Source organism: Salvelinus sp. IW2-2015, linkage group LG18 (genome assembly GCF_002910315.2).
Source record: "Salvelinus sp. IW2-2015 linkage group LG18, ASM291031v2, whole genome shotgun sequence".
NCBI classification, from domain to species: domain Eukaryota; kingdom Metazoa; phylum Chordata; class Actinopteri; order Salmoniformes; family Salmonidae; genus Salvelinus; species Salvelinus sp. IW2-2015.
This window is the reverse complement of record NC_036858.1, coordinates 5,449,147-5,474,033: the sequence shown is the minus strand read 5'-3', so window position 1 is coordinate 5,474,033 and position 24,887 is coordinate 5,449,147. Positions and strand designations below refer to the sequence as shown.

Genomic DNA, 24,887 nt, shown 5'->3' with positions numbered 1-24,887 from the left:
CATTAAGGTGTCTTTAATATAATACAAGTAGAAAAAACGAATGTATACATTAATAAACGCCTTTCTGGAGGCTTCCAAAATATTTGGTGGAGGAGTAGTAAAAAGAGGCGTGGTGACTTCAAAACAGCGCCCCCTGTGTGTCACTCTAGTGTATACCGTTTACAAATCATTAAAGCAGACGCTGCTTCAGGAAGTCCATGCGTCCGAAGTCTTTTTACTCAAGTTAAACACCAACTTCCCCTTTATTAATTGTTAGCTTTAAATCCTATTCTTATTTCTAATTAGAATATTGATTCATTAGGATGCCTATTAGAGTGAGAAGTTAGAGCATAAAAGAGTCTACACTGGAACAGGATTCTGTGCCGCTGCCCGTGGACCCTAAAAGCCCTATAAAGTGGAAAGGTAAATTAGAAAGATGGCAGGAAATTCCAGCGAGGAGACAGTAATGAGCAATATCATGTTATTTTTCCCCACAGAGAGGATTTCATTTGACATGCTGTTTCATGGTATGCCATTTGTCATACTGCAATTATACCTTGAATGTGCATATCTGTGCTGAAAATGTGCATGTGCGCAGATACAAAAAGTGGAGCCATATGCTGCAGGTGAAGCTTTAAATGAAATGTGACAAGAAAATCAGCCAATTTACAGTGAATTATAAACATTGGAGTTTAAACAGCTTGCCTATGAATATACAGATGTAATTTATCTGCGGTGGATTATTCAGTGTGCGGAGCCCTATCTGGAGGTAAACACCCAGGCCACTCAGGCTGCGTTTCCACAAGCAGGCCAATTCTCATCAGAATTTGGGTGCCTGAAAAAACACAGCCTCAGAGTTTAATCTGTCCTTTCAAATCTTCTCAAGGTCTTCAGTGAACATCTTTTTCATGTGGGTTTCATATGTAAGACACAAGGGTCGGAGTACGCTCTCCAGTCACAGTGTCCATTCATTTCAGTGGATATTTCATAGCAAGAATAGTTACAATACCTTGAATTTGCTATTGACTAGGAGGTTTAAAAGCCACTTTCATTCTTTGGATGTCTGTCCATACACCACAAGTGTTACATTCATTTTAGTGAAAGAGAGATAAGGTACCTTTCAGGGAAAGTGACCATGCCATTTGAGGGATTATACGCACAGATACAATTATTAAAAGTATTTCATGGACAATCTATTAAGTATATTGCAATGAGAACTCCTGGTGTACTCTGACAAGACAAAGGAAGTATTTCAAATGTACCCAGGGGAATAATACATAAATAAACCAGTTAGAAAATTCCGTGATTTTATAGGTAAACTGATTCAGTGTGGACTGTGGACCACTCTAATTCAACATTTAGGGGTCTTTAAAAGTGTTCATCATTGGGATAATTATTAGCAAAAGTTTAAAAAACAAGTACCCACCAGGTAGAGCAATTTCTCAGGAATGCAATGTCCATCCAGTACTCCCACCCACCCATTATCAATGAGAATTATCCCTTAAAGAGGCACAAAAGGAAACAACCTGTATCCTCAGCTCAATTCTGTGGCTTTCCTTCTATCTTTAGAACTGGTCAGGTTAGCGTTGGGTCATTGAAAAGGACATATCATTGAGTAATTTAAGAGGACGATCCATTTCAAAGGGTAATTCAGCGGTGTCAGAATCTGATTTATGGTCAGAGTGCATCTAGGAACTCGAAGGACGAGAAACTCAAGGTCATCGTTTGTACGCCCTGGTTCCATTATCCTGACTGACTCAGTGATGCGACTGTCACTGTAGCCGGATATACATTTAATTTACTCAGAGAGGACACTCCCTGATGTCTGCTTTGGCAATAAAAGGCCGGAGAGTGTGCAAAGCCTGCTTATTATCAGAGACAGATTCATTGTAGGGGCTTCAACTTCTATTGCTGTATTTTTGTCAGTCCTCATGCAATCCCATTACTTTTTCCTTTGGAAAGCTATGTAAATGGCTTTAATAGTTCCCATGTGGTTTTCGAGTTGTAGTAATATCTGTGGTAATATCTTTCAGTTCCACGGCCTCAACATGATGCCATAGTTGTTTTAAGGTTCTATGTGTTTCAATGGTAGCTCTGTTCACATCTTAGCACAGGAGAATGGAGCTATCCAAAATCCTCCCTTACAGCAGATTAGTCTAAATCCTAATTGCTTTTTTTTTTTTGCTGATCTACAGGGTGCACAAGAGGAACGTTTTAGTTTTAGATTTAACCACAAGATAATACAAATACTATAAGTTAAGCTATTCCTCGCTGGTCTATGATTCACACCTCAAAACAAATACCACTTAAAGAAATCGCCAAGCCAATTGCTTCAGATGCAATGACTTACGTGGAAGCTGTGGGTTCCCTGAAGTCAAGTTCCCCCCCCCCCCCCCCCACCCAGCAAGACAATTAATGCCTTGGTTATAATAATAATACTGATCCCCTCTGTTGACGCCAGCCCAGCATGTTTCCAAATTAAAGCTTGTGATCGTCTATGATCCTCTGGTCTCTTCTAGTACATTGTGTTCCTTTTGGTGCTTCAACATTTACTACGGTGTTTGACTGAGCTTTGGCATGAAACAAGCACAGAGTCTAGCACGTCACTGTCAAATTAACACAATTTAGAGTTGTAGCATGATGTGTTGACCTAGTGTATTTTGACGTAAAATATAAACCATTTCTAATAGTTAGATTTTATCAATAGTGTAACGCAAAACTATAAGGTAGAACAAAAACTACTACTAAAAATATATAATGTTCCTACATACTGTACAACCTGTTCCTTCTCGTTCTCAGATATGTTGTTTAAATAAAAATAAAAACATCTGGAATAAATGAACAAATCAAAACCATTACAATCAAACATTTATGTACCATTATTCACCCTAGTCAACCTTGGCCAATGTCATCCCTATCAACATAAGGTTTTTCTCTACAATATACTTGAATATACTTGAAATATATATTGAACATTGAATATTTCAGTATACTTGAAAAAGGCCTAGCTTAATATGACTGATCAAATACTAATATATTGATAAAATATATTCACAGTATGTGCTGTACAATGAAGGGTTAATCCCAGTTCTTATCATATCAACATGTACATTTGAGTCATTTAGCAGATGCTCTTATCCAGAGCGACTTACAGGAGCAATTAGGGCTAAGTGCTCTGCTGAAGGCTCAAAACTACTTATGCTCTAAAGTGCATGGTACATTTGACGAAATATGTCCATATGACCAACTGTCAAGCAGATATAAATATGTTACTAACATAATTGGGTTGCATGACTTTGAGTTTGGTCAAAATTCTACACATAATAATTACAATTTCACAAATGGTTTCGAAGGTGGTTCATTGAACACATTTTTCCTGTTACTCAATATACATAACTGGAACCATGGCTCACCATCTGTGGTGCATATTGTTTAACTTTAAAATGTTTTTTTTCTTTCTTTTTTTTTTCTCACACAAACTTTATGCATCGAGTGTGATTTTCAATTTCAAGTACCAAATACACAGTGATATATCTAACAAAATAACATGACGGCGTCGTTTGTCGTATCACAGCCATAGCCTATTATTTGTCCTCTCATCCAATACAAGAGTGTGCCATGCTATCGAAAAATGTTCTCTGCATTTCACCGTCATCTAACATTTAATTTTTTACATTGTAATCTGACGCTTGGTTTGGGTCTGTCCCAATAACCAGACAAAATGTGGAGCTAATATTCTTGTGTGTGCCAGGTGTGAACAATAATAAGTTATTTTCTATACATTTACATAGCCTTCCTCTACTCATGAACTGAATAGGATTCCTCAGTCTAGAGCAATGTTTGCTGACTGGTCCAGAGGGTTATCTGCCTCAATTTAGTMAAATGTCAAATACTATTTTTCATCCAAACCATAGCTTGCCGGTCTCTGTGAGTGAAACGAGAAGTTTAAGAAACACTGTTCTAGCTAGATCACCAGATCTGGTCTCTCAGCCAGTTTGAGGGCCTCGTGCATGCTGGCGGCGGAGAGTTTGCGGTTGATGTTCCTGTACCTGCAGAGTAGGATGTTACGGTAGGTGGTCCTCAGGTCCCTGTTGAAGAAGGCGTAGATGAAGGGGTTGATGAGGGAGTTGGCGTAGCCCAGCCAGAGCAGGAACCTCTCCACCCAGAGGGGAACGCAGCTACACTCCGGCCCGCAGATGAAGGGCCTGGCCGTGGACAGAAGGAAGAAGGGCAGCCAACAGACGGAGAAGGCCCCCACCACGATGCCCAGGGTGGCGGCCGCCTTCTGTTCCCGTTTGAAGATGGAGATGTTTTTCCTGTCGTTCTTCAGCAGACGAGAGAAACTGGCGCACTCCTCTACCTCCTTCTGGAGCTTAAGGGCCGCGGCCACGCAGTCAACACTGTTGCATTCGTCCTCCAACTTGGGGAAGCCTTGGATGGTGTGCTTGGCGGCACTCACCTTGGCCGCTCGGTAGATGTTGTAGTACATCATCAACATCACCGACATGGGGATGTAGAACGCGACGGCGGTGGAATAGATAGTGTAGCCCACGTCCTGGCTGATTAGACACACCTTGTCGTCGTTGACGTTCTGGGCCCAGCCGAACAACGGGGGAAGGGTGATGGAGGCCGACAGCAGCCACACAGACAGAACTATTTTGGCCATGCATCTCCCACTCTGTCGCACAGGGTAGGTCAAGGGTTTAGTTATGCCTAGGTACCTGTAACGGCAAAGAGATTTGTTTTGAATATTGAGAAGTCTTTGATGGAAGTAATATGATTGACAAAGTAATCACAGGATAGTATAGATTCCTCAAACTCAACTATGGACCTCGAAGCCAGTTCCACTGTGTTCTTTCATTGTTTCCCTCTAATCAGGGACTGACTTACCTGGGACACCAGGTGGGTGCAATTAATTATCAGGTAGACCAGAAAACCAGCAGGCTTTGGACCTCGTAGGGCAAGAGTTGAATACCCCTGGTATACTGTAGATCAAAGGGTGGCCAACCATCTTCCTGCTGCAGTGCAGCCTGCTGCAGTGCAGGCTTTTGCTCTAGCCCTTCTCTAACGCACCTGATTATGCTAATCAAGGTCCTGATGCGCAGCTGATTAGAAGCAGGTGTGTTAGAGCAGGGCTACAGTCAAAACCTGCACCTTCCCCCAGCCCAGAAACTCAAGAGGAGGAGGGTTGGCCACCCCTGGTATAGGGTTGACAGGGTTGGTATAGATACAATAATCCATTCTCAATTGTTCATCAATGGTTGAATAAAAAAAACATAAGCAAGTCTGTTCATTGGTGCTAATTGCTGTTGACTTTTCTTATAAATGAGACTAACCTGGATAAATAATGGTTTGGGGAAAGACAAAAAGAAGAACATTTGCAATTGAATGGTTTTATTAGGGAGTCGAGACTGCATCTTGACTCACCTGTCTATGCTTATTACACACAGGGTCATGATTGATGCAGTGCAACACATCACGTCCATGGCAATAAAAACGTTGCAGAACACCTGTCCGAAGATCCACTGCCCCCCAATGAGGTCCGTGATGCTGACAAAAGGCATCACCGCCACCGCTATAGACAGGTCCGCGACCGCCAGGGAAACGATGAGATAATTGGAGGGCTGCTTCAGCTTCTTCACAAAGCACACGGATATCACCACAAGTAAGTTCCCGCAAATGGTGAGCAAAGTGAGCACAGTGAGAACTCCTCCGATAATAACCTTCTCCACATTCCCGTGGCTGAGAATCTGCATCCCGCATGTCGTGTCATTTTCCATGGGGCTCAGAATTGGCAAAGTTGCAGTGGTTGTTTGGTGCGCCCTCAGCAGACGCAGATCCATCCCCGCTGTAGTCATACTGGTCCTGGCAAGTTCCTTCATCAGGTCTTTGGTCAAAGATGATCTCATGAGATTAATAAGATGTAATTGGTTCCATTCTTATATATTAATCCGTTATTAATAATGCATTGGGAATCCATCAATGCACAATGATTATTCCCCCCAACTTCATTGAATCATTTGTCTTTTCCATAATTTCCCCAAATTACCAGTCCCGGTAGTACCGTTATCCATGCAGCGGCGCCAAGGCAGCAGGTTAATGGGATAGAGTAAATTAATAGGATAAACAGACTCCGGTTAACAAGCTTGGTTTGTGATACATTGTAAAATGTAAGGTAGTTCAATGGTGACCATCACGCGAGTGGCAAAGAACTCTGGAAATGTTGTATCGGCTAGACTGGAGGGAAATATACCGGGATGACGTCAGAAGAACCCGCAGAGGTGTAGGCTAGCCTAGTTAATCGTCGCCACAAAGTCATAATTATGGCTAAACCCCGCCTATTTCTACAATTTCTCTTCTTATAATCAGATTTTTAACCTAACCTTAACCCTAACCGTATCCACACTGCTAACCTTATGCCTAACCTTAAATTAAGACCATGAATTTTTGGGATATATACAATTTTGACTTTGTGGCTGGGCTAACTAGTGACAAACAGTCTAGTTGGAAATTATTCTATAAATATAAAGCATATGCATATCACAGAAGTTTACAGTTTATTTGGGTTTTTAGAATGGAGCAACACCATGTTGCCATTATTTTTACCAATTATAGCTAGTTTTTGTGTGTGCAAAAAGACAACAATGCATGTGTGTGTGAGAGAGGGAGAGAGAGAGATTATTTACTGTTAACTGTTGACTTTTTATTGTTTATTTCACTTTTCTTTATCCATTTCACTTGCTTTGGCAATGTAAACATATGTTTCCCATGCCAACAAAGCCCCTTGATTTGAATTTAATTGAGAGAGATCGCGAGAGAGTATCAGATATATGCACTTTGGCGCCACCCTTTGGCTTTATTATAGGTCAAAATGTTTTTACAATATCCACATTTTTCCCACACAGTCAAATAGTGATTTTATTATATTTAGGTTTGATATATTTACATGACAAGGGGCGTAATCTTAAAGTGGCAATCTGTAGTTGCTGCATACATTTTGGGGGAACTTATAAATGAATGATATAGGCCTACCCATTGATTCTTGAAGAATATAATTTAGAAATAACTAATTAATTTAGTTCAACTGTCACACTCCATCAGAACCCAAAATATAAGATGGTTATACTCCAATGTTGGTAAACAAAGTAAATCTAAACAAACACTGTATAGCCTCATACCATGGTTAAAACTATAATTTTGATATAACGGATGGTCTTCCCTCAGATTTTTACCGAAACAGGCTTTGTTATTGTCTGCGGATTGCCACTTTAAAGACTTCAGAAATGTGGGCTAGCTATTTTGTCTATTTATGTTTTAGATTTTTTTTACTGGGAAACCCCTGTGTCCTTATTAGACTAATCTCTCGTGGACAGATTATATTTTCGCGAGAGAGTTTTGCTTCTGGGTAACCGATATAATTATTAGGCTTACTTGTAGGTAGACTACAATGTTGCCTATTGTAATGAAACGTGTTACATTGTTCCTATTAGGCCTACAGTGTAACAATGTAATTAATTAGCCCCGTTCTTGATAGGCTACACTACAAGATAATTACACAGTAGGCTAATAAACTGTCCATTTAGCCCAGTCAGTTCATGTGTAACAGTTCATGTGTAACTTCAACTGATTTGGACCATGGGAGATGGCAATAAGAGAAGTTTAAAAATGTAATTATTGTCCCCCAGGGAACATTTGGGGGATATACGAAACAGCCTGTACAATGACGTAGGCTGCCGGCTGTTTAACTCGGAAGCTGCTGCAGGAGATGAGCATGAAGAAGCAAAATGAACGACAGTGACCTCAGCCGAACGTCCTAGCAGTTGTTGCATTGTTCCACTATCCACTTAGACGCAAGGGCCATCATTATTTTCTGTCGCAATAGATATTTACCAAATAGCCTGACATCGGTCCTTTTGAAGAAACATCGCGGAGGAAAGCGGATTAATTGTCTGAAACTGCCCGCTAGTGCTTTCCCTGCGCCCCAAAAAATGGATAACGTTAATGGCAAAGCATCGGATCAGAAAAGAACAGGCGTTTGCCAAGATAATGGTTTGACAAATGGATTCCATCCTACACAAACTGGCAACGGGAGCTGCAATGCCTTAGGTTCAAATGGAACCAGTACCAGTGGCGGTTGTTATAGTAGTAGTAGTAGTAGTAGTGGTGGTGGTGGTGGTAGTGGACATAATGGAATTGAACATTTCCACGATCTTCAGGTCCAGGAAGACGTCCATAATAATGGGTCGCCTCCAAAGCGGTGTAGACTCAGAAAAAGAATGGATTCTGGCAAAAAGAGTAGACCGCGTAAGTAGAATACAATTTTAATACAATGTTTCAGCCTCAATGATAACTGTCATGTCGGCTGTACACATTCGGTCAAGTCTGCCTACACTTTCTAAGCATTCTCTCATGAATGTCAAACACAGCAGGGTTTTCTGTCAAAGCATTGATTGCACATAATTCGGTGTTTCCGGTTACACATCGAAAGTGAAGATCGCCTGGATTTTCTATGGTGGCATCTCTCTTTCCATGAAACAATAAACTAGTCAGACTTGCTGCTGCATGATAGAATATCGCTTTGTGTTGCAAGGTTTTGCCAAGAATGTCAATAAGCAAGCCTACCCGCCCAATTCCCCAATGTATACTGTTTCTGTAACGAATAATCGGCATGTCTGCCTATGCTTGTAGAGAAATTATTTGTAGGCCTATTCCTGTATCCTCAAACTACATTCCAGCTATTTCTGAGAAATGCACCAATAATAAGAATCCAGCACCATAAATAAGTAATTCTGTATTGTTTATTAACATGTTTATCATATACTAATACAACAATCATATTATTTGACACATTGTAACACTCCCGGTAATAGAACATGAGGTGTACTTCCCTCCCCCCTTGCTATTGTGAGATCTTTGATGTTGTCCGTTGAACCATTTCATTGGTCGTTTCAAAGTCAGGAGGGTGCTGAAATCGCTGCTGATATGAGAGCCAGCTCTTTTTGACCAATCAGCCGTCAGTACTTGCTTAAGGGGGTTGGCTGAAGAAACTAACAGAGCAGCCAGCTTTATTAACAGCACAGTATGTTTCTCTGTTTCCGCTATAACACTGTAAAACAAGTTTGTCACTCACCATGTCAGTTAAGTGTAGCCTGCTTTATTGCTGCGACGACATCATGCCACAATGCAATAGGGCTGATTGAGTGATACTACTACTTATAGCCCAAGTCTTGGATTGAAGTTTCTTTGACCATAAGCACTTTGACCTGAAGAACACAATGAAGCTTATTGTTAAAAAACCAGGTAAGCGTTTCTACTGTATTGTATTTTAAAGAGCTGAAATGTACTTATTTGCTTACTTTTATTTGCTTATTAACATCTCTTGCTACCTTGGCTGAATCAAATCTCAGCGGACAAACAGCAATTTTCCTAATTTCTTGAATACTGCAATGCTATACACTTTGGGCGTGCTTCTGGAACGATATGGCTGTTTTATTATCTGTGTGGTGAATGCATGCAGCTCAACCATTAGTCCAAGAGGTTGCTACACTATGCTGGCTTGTCTGTGTTCCTTTGGGCACTGTTCATATATGTCTGGAATCCAAACAGACAGCTTCTATTATATCATTGAATAGTAGTGATTGTGAACAATAGCTGCAAGTTGATAAAATGCACTTGGCATGAAGACAAATACACATGTTTTCCCTCCAGCAGAGGAGCTATAGGAGGACGGGCTCATTGTAATGGCTGGAATGGAATCAATGGAACAGTCGATCGTGGTTTCCATATGTTTGATCCGTTTGATATCGTTCCAATTATTCCATTACAGCCATTTCAATGAGCCTGTCCTGCTATAGCTCCTCCCTCCAGCCTCCTCTGCCCTCCAGTATGATCAATCGAATAAGCATAATATGCTTTGCTGATGTCGGCTTATTGGTAGTTCCCCTTATATGCAACAAACTGAATAGCAAATGGAGCTATGCTGTGCCAGTCACTCAACTATGAAAATATATGGCGTTAAATCCTTGACTTTTGTTGCACATTCATGTGAGTGTGACCACTGTAAGGCTCTACTCTGACTAGCTGCTGAGAACTTTGCTCTCTGGGTGGTGGAATAAACACACCTTTCACCTATAAGTGCTGCCAGTCACGGTGCCCTGGCTTCCAGGGCACAGATTCACAAAACCTTCTTAGGGAAACATTTCAAATCAAATTTGATTTGTCACATACACATGGTTAGCAGATGTTAATGCGAGTGTAGCAAAATGCTTGTGCTTCTAGTTCCGACAATGCAGTAATAACCAACGAGTAATCTAACCTAACAATTTCACAACAACTACCTTATACACACAAGTGTAAAGGGATGAGAAGAATATGTACATAAAAATATATGAATAAGTGATGGTACAGAACGGCATAGGCAAGATGCAGTAGATGGTATAGAGTACAGTATATACATATGAGATGAGTAATGAAAGGTATGTAAACATATAAAAGTGGCATTGTTTAAAGTAGCTAGTGATACATGTATTACATAAAGATGGCAAGATGCAGTATATGGTATAGAGTACAGTATATACATATGAGATGAGTAATGTAGGCTATGTAAACATTATATTAAGTGGCATTGTTTAAAGTGGCTAGTGATACATTTTTTACATCAATTTTTCCATTATTAAAGTATTATTAAGTATTATTAAAGTATTATTATTATTTTTAAAATAATTATTTTTAAAATAATTATTAAAATGTATTTTTAACTGTTATTTTTCCCTTAACTATAGACTTATGAAGAAAGATAAGCAAAGTTGCTATTCCTCAAAAAGGTTATTGGAAATGTACTTGCACTATTTCTTATGTTTCTCCTTAAGCAAAAAGTTAAGAAGAAATCAGATTCTTGAAAATAAAGTTATTGGAAATGTTGTTAATTCCAAGATAGCTAAACTCTTGTCTTAAACTCACGGCAGTGAGAGAAAAAGCTAATGAAAGCAATTGAACATGTTTAATTCACTCACATACTTCATCTGCAAGTTTCAGCATGGATCATTTTAAACCCAAGAACATGTTTTAGAACAGTAATCTCAGTAAGACATATGCTAGTATGATTGCCATTGCTAGCTAGATAGCTAGCTAAAATGGTTGCCTAACAACACACATCTTAAGAAGATTTGTAAGAGATATTTGAGGTTGTAAGAAAATCCTAAAATCTTAAGATATTGTTGAGGAATTTAACTCACAAACTATCTAATGAACTTCTTTTTGTTTCTTAAGAACTTTTTTACGTTTTTACATAAGAAGTGTTTTGTGAATCTGGGCCCTGGTTACAGCCCTGGGCCCAGATTCACAAAACCTTCTTAAGAAGAAATGTCTTAACTGTAATTTTTTCTTTAACTATAGACTTAAGAAGAATGTTAAGCAAAGTTGCTATTCCTCAAACAGGTTATTGGAAATGTTATTGCGCTATTTCTTATGTTTCAAAAAGTTAAGAAGAAATCAGATTCTTGAAAATAAAGTTATTGGAAATGTTAATTCCAAGATAGCTAAACCCTTGTCTTAAACTCAGGGCAGTGAGAGAAAAAGCTCATGAAAGCAATTGAGACTGGGCTCAGACATTAACTGAGGAGTGGTAGAGTGGCATAAATGGAAACACTCAGTCAAATATCTCCTCTGTAAAATGATAGTGAAATCATTGCAAAGCAAGATCTGTCTGTAGCACCGCTGACCGATGTATTGAAATCAGGTGATTAAGTCAGTAAAGATTCCAGAGTATATACTCACACATTTACACAGATCAATACATACATTTTATGTCAGGTTCCTCTACTAGAAATTGATTGTCCAACCCAGATTGCACCACCATTACACCTCTGATATCAACAATTACATCTCAAATTTGACTATTTTAAGCACCCAAGCATGTCTTTTGGTTACAGTTTCTCTGTAGCTTTGCACAGAGTTGAATGTAACCGGTCTGGTTTGTGGAATGAGCCATAAGGGACTTTACACCCCTCTGTCAAATGAAGTGCTATTGATTGAAAAGCCAGGGGGAAGGAACCAGTTTGCCTGGCTGTGTATTGACTACATACAGTATTCATTGTACTGTACACTCAGTAGTAAATTGAGGGTTGGGCAGACTCTCCAGGCAATCTTCTCTCCATGCTGGTGTTTCCATGGCAACAAAGCCCTCAGCTTTTGTTGCAGAATGAACACACTGCTGTGAATTTGAGGACCCCCTTCCTCCCCTCTCCCCCCCTTCCTCCCTCTCTCCAAAAAAGAGAGGAAAATGTCAGTGATCGCTTAAAAGAAGACATGATGTGTGCATAGTATGACATGATGGTTTCGTCTTCAATGAAATCAAGTTAGAAAATACAACATAGGTCTGCACGGTTGATTGGTAGGCCTGACCTATATGGAGCAAAAGCTTAGTTGTGACATATACAGAACACTAGAGCCCTCTCTTTTGAGAGCTTGTGTATCCATTTGTTGAAAGATAATTTAGCATAACTTCTAAAGAGCTAAACAGTACTTTTCAACAGATAACGGTGACCAAGCTCCAATTCATCTCTTAAAAACCTTTTGTCTTCTATTCCAGCCTTCCCCTGGTTTGGGATGGACATCGGCGGCACCCTGGTGAAGCTGGTCTACTTCGAGCCCAAGGACTTCACGGCGGAGGAGGAGGAGGTGGAGAGCCTGAAGAGCATCCGCCACTTCCTGACCTCCAACGTGGCCTACGGCAACACGGGCATCCGCGATGTCCACCTGGAGCTCAAGAACCTAACCATGTGCGGCCGGAAGGGAAACCTGCACTTCATCCGCTTCCCCACCCAGGACATGCTAGGCTTCATCCAGATGGGCCGAGATAAGAACTTCTCCAGCCTGCACACCACACTCTGCGCCACTGGCGGAGGGGCCTACAAGTTTGAGGACGACTTTAGGACGGTGTGTGATGGTTGGAGGAACTATTGGGTGTTGTCAGACAGGGAAACTGACTGATAGTGACAGACGATGTGTATTTGTTTGTTATTGCATGTTATTACATGTGTCATTAGTCAGTTAAAGATTGCGTGGCATGATCATTGAAGGCAACATGGTTTCTCATGTGATTAGATGAGAGTTGATGTATGTGGTTGGTTCAGACTCGCCTGGTCTAGTTACAGACAGCTCATGCTCAAACTTGGAGCAGTTACCATTGCATATCAAAACCACTCCAGTTTCTACTCCTGCCCTATAGTCTTATACATCTTCTGCTTTCCATCTCCCAGATCGCCAACCTAAAGCTCCAGAAGCTGGATGAACTGGACTGTCTCATCCAGGGTCTTCTCTATGTGGACTCAGTGGGGTTCAATGGCCATCCAGAGTGCTACTTTTTCGAGAACCCCTCCGACCCCGAGAGTGAGAACTGTGTCAAGAAAACATGTTGCCTTGACAACCACTTCCCCATGTTGTTGGTCAACATTGGCTCAGGCGTCAGCATGCTGGCAGTCTATTCAAAAGACAACTACAAACGGGTCACAGGCACCAGGTAAACAAATGTAATCTGTTGCTTCTAGGCAAACCAAGGTAATCATGTGTCATTCAATGTCATGATAGCTGTATGTATTTGATCTGATAACACAGGTCTGTCACAATACCTTTGCTCGCATCCTTTTGTATTCGATGTATTCATGTTTTGAGTGTAGATAAGTTACCATGGATTATAACTTAGACAAATATAACTTTACAACTGCGAAAAAAAATGGTTGAATCAATGTTGTTTCTATGTAATTTCAGCAAAAAATGCAGTGTTCTTATATAATCTTATTTAACGTTGAATCAAAGTGGAAAAATGCATGGATTTGAAAAAAGTCATCAAAGTAAGGGAATTTTAGAATTTATTTTTTTCACCAAACTTCTACCTAAATCCAATGACACAGTGCCATTTTTTTTTTCACATTGAATTCACGTTAGTTGACAACTCAACCAAATGTAAACCAAAACTAGAAATGATGTCTGTGCCCAGTGGGTTGTTTCCTGCAAGCAAAACAGATGTGTACAACCCATAGAGTAGTAGCTCACATAATTGCCTGCCCCCCACAGTTTGGGAGGTGGGACGTTCCTAGGCCTATGCTGTTTGCTGACTGGCTGCGAGACATTTGAGGAGGCCCTGGAAATGGCGGCGAAGGGGGACAGCAGCAACGTGGACAAACTGGTGAAGGACATCTACGGAGGAGACTATGAACGCTTCGGTCTCCAGGGGTCTACTGTTGCATCTAGGTAAAGTTTAAGTTAACTAATACCTCAAGTAACTGTATGCTTTGAAAACAGAGTATTATGGAAACTAACCCAATTCAATCATTTATTGCAGTTTTGGTCATATGATGAGCAAGGAGAAGCGTGACAGCATCAGTAAGGAGGACCTAGCCCGAGCCACTCTCGTCACCATCACCAACAACATTGGCTCTATTGCTCGTATGTGTGCGGTTAATGAGGTACAAAGGCAAAGATTGTTGTCACATTAGCAATCAAATTCCATTTTACTTCGTTGAGTCATTCTAATAGTGTGACTATACACGTAACTGAAAAGAATAATGGAAATACTTTGTTGGGGTTTCTTTTATTTTGTCAGTTACCTGTAGCACACTGGGGTGTGACAGAAGGGTAAAAGTTCTCACAAAGTTATTTTCTTTCATCATAAAACAAAGGAGTGAAGTGGACAGCCAGTGTGATGGATGATGGGAATGGACTCTGTGTGCTTTCAGCTTCTTTACAGTGTTGCCTTGTGGCATGGAGATCAAGCAGCATTGTACAGGGCTATCAAAGCACACAGAACAACAACAGTAAGCTTTCTGACACAAATCAAGAGCTTGGGACTAAGTTTCTATCTGCATTTTTGTCAAAATGTAGTTATTGACATAGCCTTGTTCTGTACGATGTTCTCTACCTACAGAATATGGTACTCTAAATAGCTAATTTCATGTTAAATTCAAAAGGATACAAGATAAAATTGCTGACACCATTCAAACCAATGAGGTTTCGGAACATTAAAGCCAATTATCTCAGAATCATATTTTTTCAGGTAGAACCTTGGGGGGTCTTTTTCTGAGCTCTGGTGCGTTTAACTGCTTAGTTCGGTGTGTTTGGACTGGTGTGAACACCATCCGCACTCGCGAGCACACTAAATAGTGCACTTAACAACGCACCGTGGTTCGCTCAAAAAGGGTGGTCTCAGTCCGATTCAATTCATACTGTGGTGCAGTAGATGTCCTTCCTCCATAGATGTCCTTCACCAGTTTGTCCACTGCAAGATTATCTGCCCCTTGAGCAACCCCATTGTAATGTTTTGAGTGCAATGTACACAAGTACATTTGATTCAGCTTTCTAGCTACCTATGCATGTGGAGTACAGTGTATGAATTGGAGGGAGTCTTACGACGTCCCTGCACAGTGCACCGCTTTTTTTGCTTTGGTGGATTGTTATTTAGAATGAGTAGTCTTGTCATTCTGGCAGCCCCGTAACTATGTAATTAACAGAAGTTGAGCCGTTCATTATTGGCTATTGCTCAACCTTTCTCTCTCTTGCTGCTGAGTCACTGAAGCTTAAGACAGATTCTACTGCTGCTACTTCAGGTTTTCTTCCCTATTTCATTTGAATTATTTTATTTAACTAGGCAAGTCAGTTAAGAACAAATTATTATTTTACGATGGCCTACCCGGGCCAAACCCTAACCCGGACGACGCTGGGCCAATTGTGCGCTGCCCTTTGGGACTCCCAATCATGGCCGGTTGTGATACAGCCCGGGATCGAACCAGGGTTTGTAGGGATACATCTAGCACTGAGATGCAGTGCCTTAGACTGCTGCGCCACTTGGGAGCCCTAGATGGCAGCCAGACACCCATCTATGCTATTAATCTGAGAGCAGGCCCAAGGTCTTCAAACAAATATTTTTGTGGACATATCTTACTTTTAAAATATCTTACTTTTAAAATATCTCATTCTATCTTGCTTTGTGAAAGTCATTCTAAAAAAGTCTGGTTTACAAATGGTTCAATGTTGTCTTTCAGAAAATTGAAAGAGTGGTGTTTGTTGGGAATTTCCTGAGAATCAATACTGTGTCAACGAAGCTGCTTGCTTATGCCATGGATTTTTGGTCCAAAGGACAATTAAAAGCTCTCTTCTTAGAGCATGAGGTAAGTAGTTTGCGATATGGTCATATGCTCATTGGAATGCGTTGATCTAAGGGCAGTGTCACTGAGTCACTTCACAATGCTATTATAAAGTATGTGTAGTGTGAGGAATGTTTCTATGCTCGAAAGGGCCGATTCAGACTTAGGAAATCTATGCTTTTTTACACGTTTTTATTTAAGCACTTCAAATGCGCCGAATACAACAGGTGTAGACCTTACCGTGAAATGATTACTTACAAGCCCTTAACCAACAAGGCAGTTCAAGAAATAGAGTTAAGAAAATATTTACTAAATAAACAACTAAAAAGTAACACAATAAAATAACAATAACTAGGCTATATACAGGGGTACCGGTACCGAGTCAATGTGCGGGGGTACAGGTTAGTCGAGGTAATTTGTACATGTAGGTGGGGGTAAAGTGACTATGTAATGGTATGGGTGGCCATTTGATTAATTGTTCAGCAGTCTTTATGGCTTGGCTCAGTAGTATTTAGACTTACATTATGCAGGTGTCTAACCCGCTTTGCGGGTGTGGCTCCCTTACGCCCGCTAAAAACCCTAGGGTTTTCAGTACATTTGCCTAAAGCCATCCCTTTAAATATGGTGTACCTTTAATTAGATTTTTCTCAAGACTCACAAGAATAAATTGAAAGAATGGTTTCTGAATATTAGAGATCAATGAAAGAAAGCCATCTAAATATATGTATATTCGTCTCTGTTTCCGCACCAATTGGTAGATGCAAAAATACTCTGATCTTGTAGATTATTTAGGGTTCGGAAAGTATTTATGAATAAGAAAAAAAAAACTGGTTTGGAGAGCGTGTATGCACAAAATATATTGGTGAATCAAAAATACATTTTGATTCTTCCTGAAAGTTGCCATATTCAATTGTTCAAACCATGAAATATTGGATGGTGAAAAAAGTGTAGAATAGGTGTTGAACAATAGTTCTATAAATCTACTCTAATCCTCACTAATCATGGAACTGTGATGACAAAGATCCAGTCGTCGTGAACCGTATGGCAGGTTTAAACTGCTACGTGTGGTATGCGTTCCATAATGATTCCAATAGGCTACATGTCCCAAATTATTGCACAACTTGTAATACGTTAGCCTAATATGATCCACTATTGCTAGTGACTCTCATTAACAACCACACGGACCTGACAGAGGAAGGAAAGGTCAACTAATGATGGAATGGAATCATGCAAAAAATGTAGGCTACAAATTGAAACTAACACTCAGTGACAGTTATAAATGCATGTGGCACAGGAGGCTACTGAGGGGAGGACGGCTGGAATGGAGAGAATGGAATGGTATCAAACACATGGAAATCATTTGTTTGATTAGTTCGATTACCATTCCATTCATTCCGTTCCAGCCATTACTATGAGCTCGTCTTCCCCAATTAAGGTGCAACCAGCCTCCTGTGGTATGTGGGTATTACTGACGGTGGCTACCGATAGTGGCTAATATTTAACGTGGTCGGCTAGAAATAGAAAACAGAGAATATAATTATACATTTGAGAGTGCACCAAGGTTCAATTTGGCGCGACGTTGCTCATGTCGATGCCCTGTGATCACATGAACTAGGCTGCAGTAGGCTACCCATTTGGGTTGCGTCTCCAAGTTTCGTCCCTGCAAGCTAATAGACCGTACAGTAAAAATTCTGCTTAACGTCACAGCATCTTATGTTGAATGTGCTTTTCAGTTCGCTGACTGGCTTCACATTTGTCTCCAGCGATCATAAGAAAATGTCGATCTGAAACAATTATCATTTATATTTACAATCTGCTTATCTGAACATATTACTTTCTCATCAATAGCTCTAATCAATTTGTAAATTACAGTGCATGGAGAATGGTGTTATTTATATCGGGGGGGGGAAAGTTGATGTTTTTCCACTTGGAACCTTTTTCATGCTTTCTTCGCGCGTAAAGGTGATGGAATTATGAGGGAATTAAGTCAAGGTTATAATATGGCGTATTTGTAGACACCTTTGCCACACCTCCATTTCTGCTATCTCCACCACAAACRAATACCTGGCTGGCACATGTTTCCCCATGCTTCAGTTCAAAGGTCAGAATGCGTGCAGAGAGGATAGTATGTGTGAAAATAATTACGTTTAGTTTATGCAAGCAGCACACTTGTTGTTGTTTTAGTCTCCTAATTGTACCATGAAAAGGTTAAACAACAGATCATCTGCGTATGTTTGGATAGGTTACAAGTGGGTGCTGAGCAGGAATCTCAAGGTTGCTGATGATAATATCCTGGTCAAATACCTGATCAGATAATGAACTGACCTGAGCCCTCTGTGTTTTTCAGGGTTATTTCGGGGCCGTCGGTGCCTTCCTGGAGCTACTGAAAATGACGGACGACCTTTAAGACAGACAGACGGACGCAGACGAAACCCTAACTCTCACCACAAGACGCTGCTGCTCTACAGTTCCGGAAAAGCCACTGACTGGCCAAAATGGTAGAAAAGCCACTGACTGGCCAAAATGGTAGAAAAGCCACTGACTGGCCAAAATGGTGGAAAAGCCACTGACTGGCCAAAATGGGGAAAAGCCATTTGAATAATTTAACTGTTTTAAGAGGTTCTGCTAATTATCCTCCTCCTTGTCTGCTGATGTTTTAGAAAACCGATTTTTAATATTATGAATACAGGCTGGAGGAGATGAGGTTGGCATTTTGTTTGCCACTTTAAAGTAAACATTTGTGTTACTTCCTGTTTAAAAAAAATCCTAAATGTATATTGTGTGCTTCAGCCAAACGCTACTGGTCCCTGATCGTATGTGTGTTTTGGTTCCATATTTGTTATTTTTACAAGATGTAAGTAGTTAAATTGATCTATAAATTTGGAGCGTTAGCTTTCAACTAGCCTTCACACTTTTTTCTAATCAGTCATCCTAACCCATTGTTCTGTGATATGATTTGAGATATAATCAAATGTATTATCCTACTGTTCATGTGAATAGTAAGCAGTTACTATATCAACTGCTTCTGTCAACCCATCATCTGTGGTTTGGCCAATTTGTGAAATTTTGACCATTAAGCAGTAGCTAAATTTGACAAAAATGTTGCGGGTTGATTTTGTATAATAATACGCTGCAATACCTCATAGAACATTTTACATAATGGATATTTTTTATCAGTAGCAGTGGAATGACCAGTTCCCCAAATCCTTCCTCTGCATTCACTTTAATGCAGTATTCTGTCTCTTCTTCCCTGTTCCATGCCTTGTAATTCTGTCACTGTTTTAATGAAACTGTTAACTTTGGGACCAAGCATTCAGTACTAAATGATCCTTAGAAACTTCACAAAGTAGATGTTCCTCAGAAAAGCCGACTCACTGGCATGGACTAGCCTAGCAGGTGTGATACAAAGTGTCCTTTGTGAGTCCAAACCTTTACATGAAGGAACTTTTTAAGAGTTCTAAAAAATAGTTAATTCTACAGTTCTGTTTTCATTCTCATCAAAGAGGGTGTCCATTTATGCCTGACTTCCAACCTGTAATAATCAGTATGTGTTTTATGATTGTAATTTAATATGTTTTGGATGTACTGTATTGAGTACTCTAGTCGAAAGGAGATTTGATTCTCCTACGGTATCTCTTGGTTAAATTTCATGACATTTCATGATGGCATTTTGGTTTCAAGTGAAACTGCATAGCTGGCCTGTGAACCGCTGTGTGCTGCATACCCTTCTGCCTTCCTGCCCTCTTCAGAAGGTCCCGTGACCATCCTCCTCTTCCAAACGATACACCCAGGCTGCGTCTAAAATGGCACCCTATTCCCTATAGTACGACACTTTGGAACAGATCACGCGGTTCCCAGGTCCCATGATTTTGGTCAAAAGTAGTGCACTATATAGGGAATATGGTGCCATCTTGGACTCATACCCAGACTGACTTAGCTAACATCATACATTTTTATTTTTAATCCCAATGCAACCTGTGGGAGTTTTCAGCTGTACGTTAGGACAGATGTTCAAATGTGCTTTATGCTTTATTACTGTATAGAACATGGCGAATAATAATATATGTATCTCAGAACCTGATTGAACTGGATTACTGACCTGGGCCTTGCTATATATTCAGCCGTGCTTCATTGTCGTCATTAAAACTGTTCTCTAAACTGTTTTGTCTAACCTGATGAGATGTTGAGTTTGTTGCATTCACATCCTGATGTACCGCCTTTTCCTGTTGTGCCTATAACACTTGCTTAGTGAAGAAGGTAAAGTATTTTGTGACGCGTACAGTGCCTAGTGAAAGTCTACAGACCCTTGCACCGCTTTCACATTTTGCTGCCTTCATTTTCAAACTATAAAGAGATTACGTTGAGACGTTCTCCCACGGATCTACACAAGCATTTAGTTTCACCCGCAATAATATCTGGTAAATATGTGTATGTGACCAATACATTTGATTTTGATTTGTATTTTTTAGCTACTTCACATTTTCAAAGAGAAATTTGAAATTTTCTGAAATTAATAAAAAACGAAGAAGTCTTGATTGGAAAGATCTTCACACCCCTTCCTACACATATAAAATACTTTTAGTAGCAAATACTTTAATGAAAAAAATGACAATTTGTTGAATGAGATCCATCTGTTTGCAAAAGTAGTGGTTCTCGTGATTGAATAACAACTCCCCCTGTCTGTGTATGGTCCCTCAGTTGGATAGTGAATGTCAAACAATGATTGAACCTCAGCGCTACCGATGAGATTTATGAGCATGTCTGGGATACATTTTTATACAGGCATAATGTAACCTTTATTTAACTAGGCAAGTCAGTTAAGAACAAATTCTTATTTACAATGACGGCCTAGGAACAGTGGGTTAACTGCCTTGTTCAGGGGCAGAACGACATATTTTTACCTTGTCAGCATGGGGATTTGATCTAGCAACCTTGCTAGGTTACTGGCCTAACGCTGTAACCACTAGGCTACCTGCCGGGGGAGGTTAAGAAATAACTCCAAGCCACCTTATGATTACACCCTAGATCAGGCAAGAGTGTGCAAGGCGGTATTGAAGGTGTCACTGCTGTCACTTTGACTACTCCAATTTGTTTCTTGACATGCACACACACCTACATTATAAACGTTCATTCGTAGGCTAGGTTGAAGCAACCTCATGATGGGTATAGGGAATGGTCGAGAATGGGAATATCACCGACAGTGACTGGGGAGTTCGTAAGGATCAAAGAAACTTGAAACACTAGAATGGTTTTCCAAGAGTTGTGTGCTTCTGAGTGGTCCAGTCTCAATGCTGCCTTAAATATGTTTGAAAATCAGAGTTTGTCAGGATCAAAAGAAATATGAAAGGAGCAAAGCCCAGGTAAAAAGTTAGAGGAAAACCTACCTCAGTCTTTTGAAAACCCTGGGATAGAGTTTTATTTTTAGGGACAGTTGCACAAATCTGTATGCAAAAGACACACCAGAATGGCTTTCCAAGAGGTGCTGGGTGTTCCTTAATGGTCTAGTCTCAGTGCTGACTTAAATCTGCTTAAATATCGCTGTCCATCAATGACCATGTCCATCAATGACTCCCATCAAAACTGACTGAGCTTGAGCAATATTGACAAAAACAATGGAAATACATGTATGTTGCCCTAACAGTTGTGCAAAGTTGGTGGAATCTAATTCAAACTGATTCACTGTAATTGCTGCTAAAAGTGCTTCCACCAATTATGAAATCTGGAGTGTGAAGACCTACGCAGTCAAGAGACCTTTGTTTTCTTATTTAGTATTAATTTAGAAAATTGTATATATTTTTTGTGGAGTAGGTTGTGTAAAAATGTGGAGTAGGTTGTGTAGATCAGTAGGGGAAAATCTAATTGAATAATTTTTTACATAAAAATTGAAGGCAGCTAAATTTAAAAACTGTTCAAGGGGTGTGTAGACTTTCACTAGGCTCTGTATATTGCTACGTATAGCGTACTCACTGAACTGTATATCAGAGACTTGCAGATGGACTTTGGCATTCCTGTACGACCACTTTAACTTCCAAATGTCATGGGATGCCTTTGATTATAGAGACTAGGCATAACCTCTGATTGACCACTGAAACCTCTGGTAGTCCAGCCTCCATTTTGTTCTGACTTCACTTTGTTATGTTATGGAGTGAGTGGTTCAGGGTTCTTTTGGGTGTGGCACGTTATGAAAACAGTGTTTTATGATGTGTGTGTGCGCCCGTGGGGTTGGGGAGTAACTGATTACATGCAATCAGTTACATGTAATCTGATTGGGTGTGGCAAATTATGAAAACTGAGTGTTTTATGTTGTTTGTGTGTGTGTGTGCGTGCGCCTGCAGGGTTGGGGAGTAACTGATTACATGCAATCAGTTACATGTAATCTGATTACAAACAAATCTGTCACTGTAATCAGTTACGTTACCAGCAAAAATATTGTAATCAGATTACAGATACTTTTGAGAAACTGGATGATTACTTCTTGGATTACTTTTAAATTCAGAAAGGAGTTTTGCAAAAAAAAAAAGTTTAGTTTAAGTTTGCTCCACCTGAGTGAGTCTGACCACAAGTCAGASACMACTATAATAACACACCAAATGCTTTTGATGGATCCTTTTTGTCTTCTTCTAATGCCTACTAAGGGGAAAGTAATCCAAAAGTACCTGAAAGTAATCAGATACCGTTACTGAGTTTGGGTAACTAGTAACTAGAAAGTAACCTTCCCAAGCCTGTGTGTGCGCACGTGTATGCAGGTGTGTGTTTTTGTGTTGGAGAGGTCTGCATGTGCCTGAGAGCTCCTTGAAACCTTTTTTTGTTGAGCATTTGCACACCCATTGTGTAATAAAGTATTTACTAAAAGAAGAACGTTTCCTTTCATTTTTTCCAATATGTCAAAACATGACTATTACAGCCCCCTCCCTTCAGGARTTTGGGGGCTAAGGAATGTGCTATCTTATTGTTTGTAACAAGTACAAAGACGAATTAAGGTGTTATACAGTATGTGGGGTTGTTTGTGAATGGAAATTTGAACGGGTTAACTCTGTTTCAGCTATGAGTATTTAGAGAATGTATCTGTCCTCGTCTGTCCCCTATCTGTTTTGCAATCCATCTTGACATACCATGCAGATAGCCTACATTGGTAAAGACACTCCTCCTATGATTTCACGTTACATACGTATTGTGGCTCTGTTGATTAAAGAAAACATCTGGAAAAAATAATGTTTGAATTATGCAAAATGTAAATCAATATGAGCCCTTATTGTTTGTTTTCATTTAAGGAGATTATTCTGTTCCACAAAATGATGTATATAAAATGGCGTAATTTATTCACATGATTTCGAAATAAATCTAACCATTAATGTTCCTAAAGACATATTAGGAGGATATAACCATACCGGTTGCTTGTACATAATGTTAACTCGCAGGCCTTACAAAATGTGAGCGGTGGCTGTATTAAATTCAAATAAGAGCTCTATAGGAACAAGCAAATAAAATTATTCAAAAGTTTAAATGTTGACTGAGTAGTGTTAGCGATAAAGTGGTCTTACTGAATATTGTTACACCTGGAGAAAACAGAACCAATTCCTTTGAAATTATTCCCAGTTCAATMCATAATAACTTTAAATACGTCAACACCAGTGAAGGCTCCGCAGAGGAGGACCATCCTACTCAGTGAATTTCATGCAAATTAAACTAGAGAAATATTTAAAAAGTAATCCTTTTTAAATAAAAATATACTAAATATATACATATGTCACCAAACAATATACTAAAACACACTGTTTTGCAATGAAGGACTACAGTATCCTCAACTGCACTCTCTGGGGAGGCACCATGGTGTAGCTGGAGGACARMTAGTTTCCATCCTCCTCTGGTCACATTGACTTCAATGCATAACCTAGGAGGCTCATGGTTCTCACCCCCTTCCATAGACTTACACAGTAATTATGACAACTTCCGGAGGATGTCCTCCAATCTATCAGAGCTCTTGCAGCATGAACTGAGATGTTGTCCACCCAATCAAAGGATCTGAGAATGAATCTATTTCTGAAAGCATAAACTCCAGTTAGCTAGCAATGCAGTGCATACAATGTGGTGAGTGGTAAACTCCAAGAGAGATTTCTAGTAGCTATGTTTACTATGATATTAGCTAATATGGTGATAATGATGTAGGCTATGTGTAGCAGTTAGCGGTTATGGTATAAAGGTTTAGCTTTTAGAGGTGTTTTTGCCTGGTCACAGACAGTTGTTGTATTGTGCATTGAAGTACACAAGCAAATGCAAAAGGTGAGAGGAGGAATTATACAAGGAGCAAAGTGATGATGCTGTTTGCATGTGGCTGCTATGAAAGTAAACTGTGTGTGTGGGTGATCAGGGGTGTATTCATTCCGCCGATTCAGTTGATTTTTTTTTCTTAAACGGAAGCAAAAGGAACGAATCCGGGATAGACCTATCTGAATTTGTCCAATAGAAACTCTCCTCAAAATGGAACATTTTGCAACTGTTTGGACTAATGATTACACCCCAGATCAGCTAGATGCAGGCAAGAGTGTGCAAGGCGGTATTGAATGTGTTACTGCTGTCACCTTGATCACTCCAACTTGTCTCTTGACATGTGCACCTACATTATAAACTTTAATTTGTAGGCTAGGTTGAAGCAACCTCATGATGGGTAAAGGGAAAATTTGAGTATCATGTACACACAGTGCAGTGCTATTGAATTTGACATATGAAATGATCACCAGTAAACTATTGATCTTACAGTATCCGGTATTC

At 39.9% G+C, this 24,887-nt stretch overlaps 2 protein-coding genes across 3 annotated transcripts; one reads left to right on the top strand and one right to left on the bottom strand.

Annotated features, from left to right (window-relative positions):
* Positions 1–2,755: 2,755 nt before the first annotated feature.
* On the bottom strand, positions 2,756–6,176 carry LOC111978470 (5-hydroxytryptamine receptor 7-like). Its single transcript, XM_024008554.1, has 2 exons — positions 5,407–6,176; positions 2,756–4,700 (listed from the first exon to the last, which is right to left on the bottom strand). The coding sequence occupies exons 1-2, from the start codon at positions 5,886–5,888 to the stop codon at positions 3,944–3,946; spliced, it is 1,239 nt and encodes a 412-aa protein (XP_023864322.1). The 5' UTR covers positions 5,889–6,176; the 3' UTR covers positions 2,756–3,943.
* A 1,551-nt stretch (positions 6,177–7,727) lies between these two features.
* On the top strand, positions 7,728–19,052 carry pank1b (pantothenate kinase 1b). 2 transcript variants are annotated; one of them, XM_024007473.2, is made up of 7 exons: positions 7,728–8,283; positions 12,569–12,915; positions 13,239–13,498; positions 14,053–14,229; positions 14,321–14,444; positions 16,017–16,142; positions 18,466–19,052. In XM_024007473.2, exons 1-7 carry the CDS (start codon positions 7,968–7,970, stop codon positions 18,523–18,525), a joined length of 1,410 nt encoding a protein of 469 aa, XP_023863241.1. In that variant the 5' UTR covers positions 7,728–7,967; the 3' UTR covers positions 18,526–19,052. The 2 variants fall into 2 exon arrangements, with proteins under 2 accessions (XP_023863241.1, XP_023863242.1); XM_024007474.2 differs by lacking the exon at positions 7,728–8,283 and adding an exon at positions 9,056–9,279.
* Positions 19,053–24,887: the final 5,835 nt, after the last annotated feature.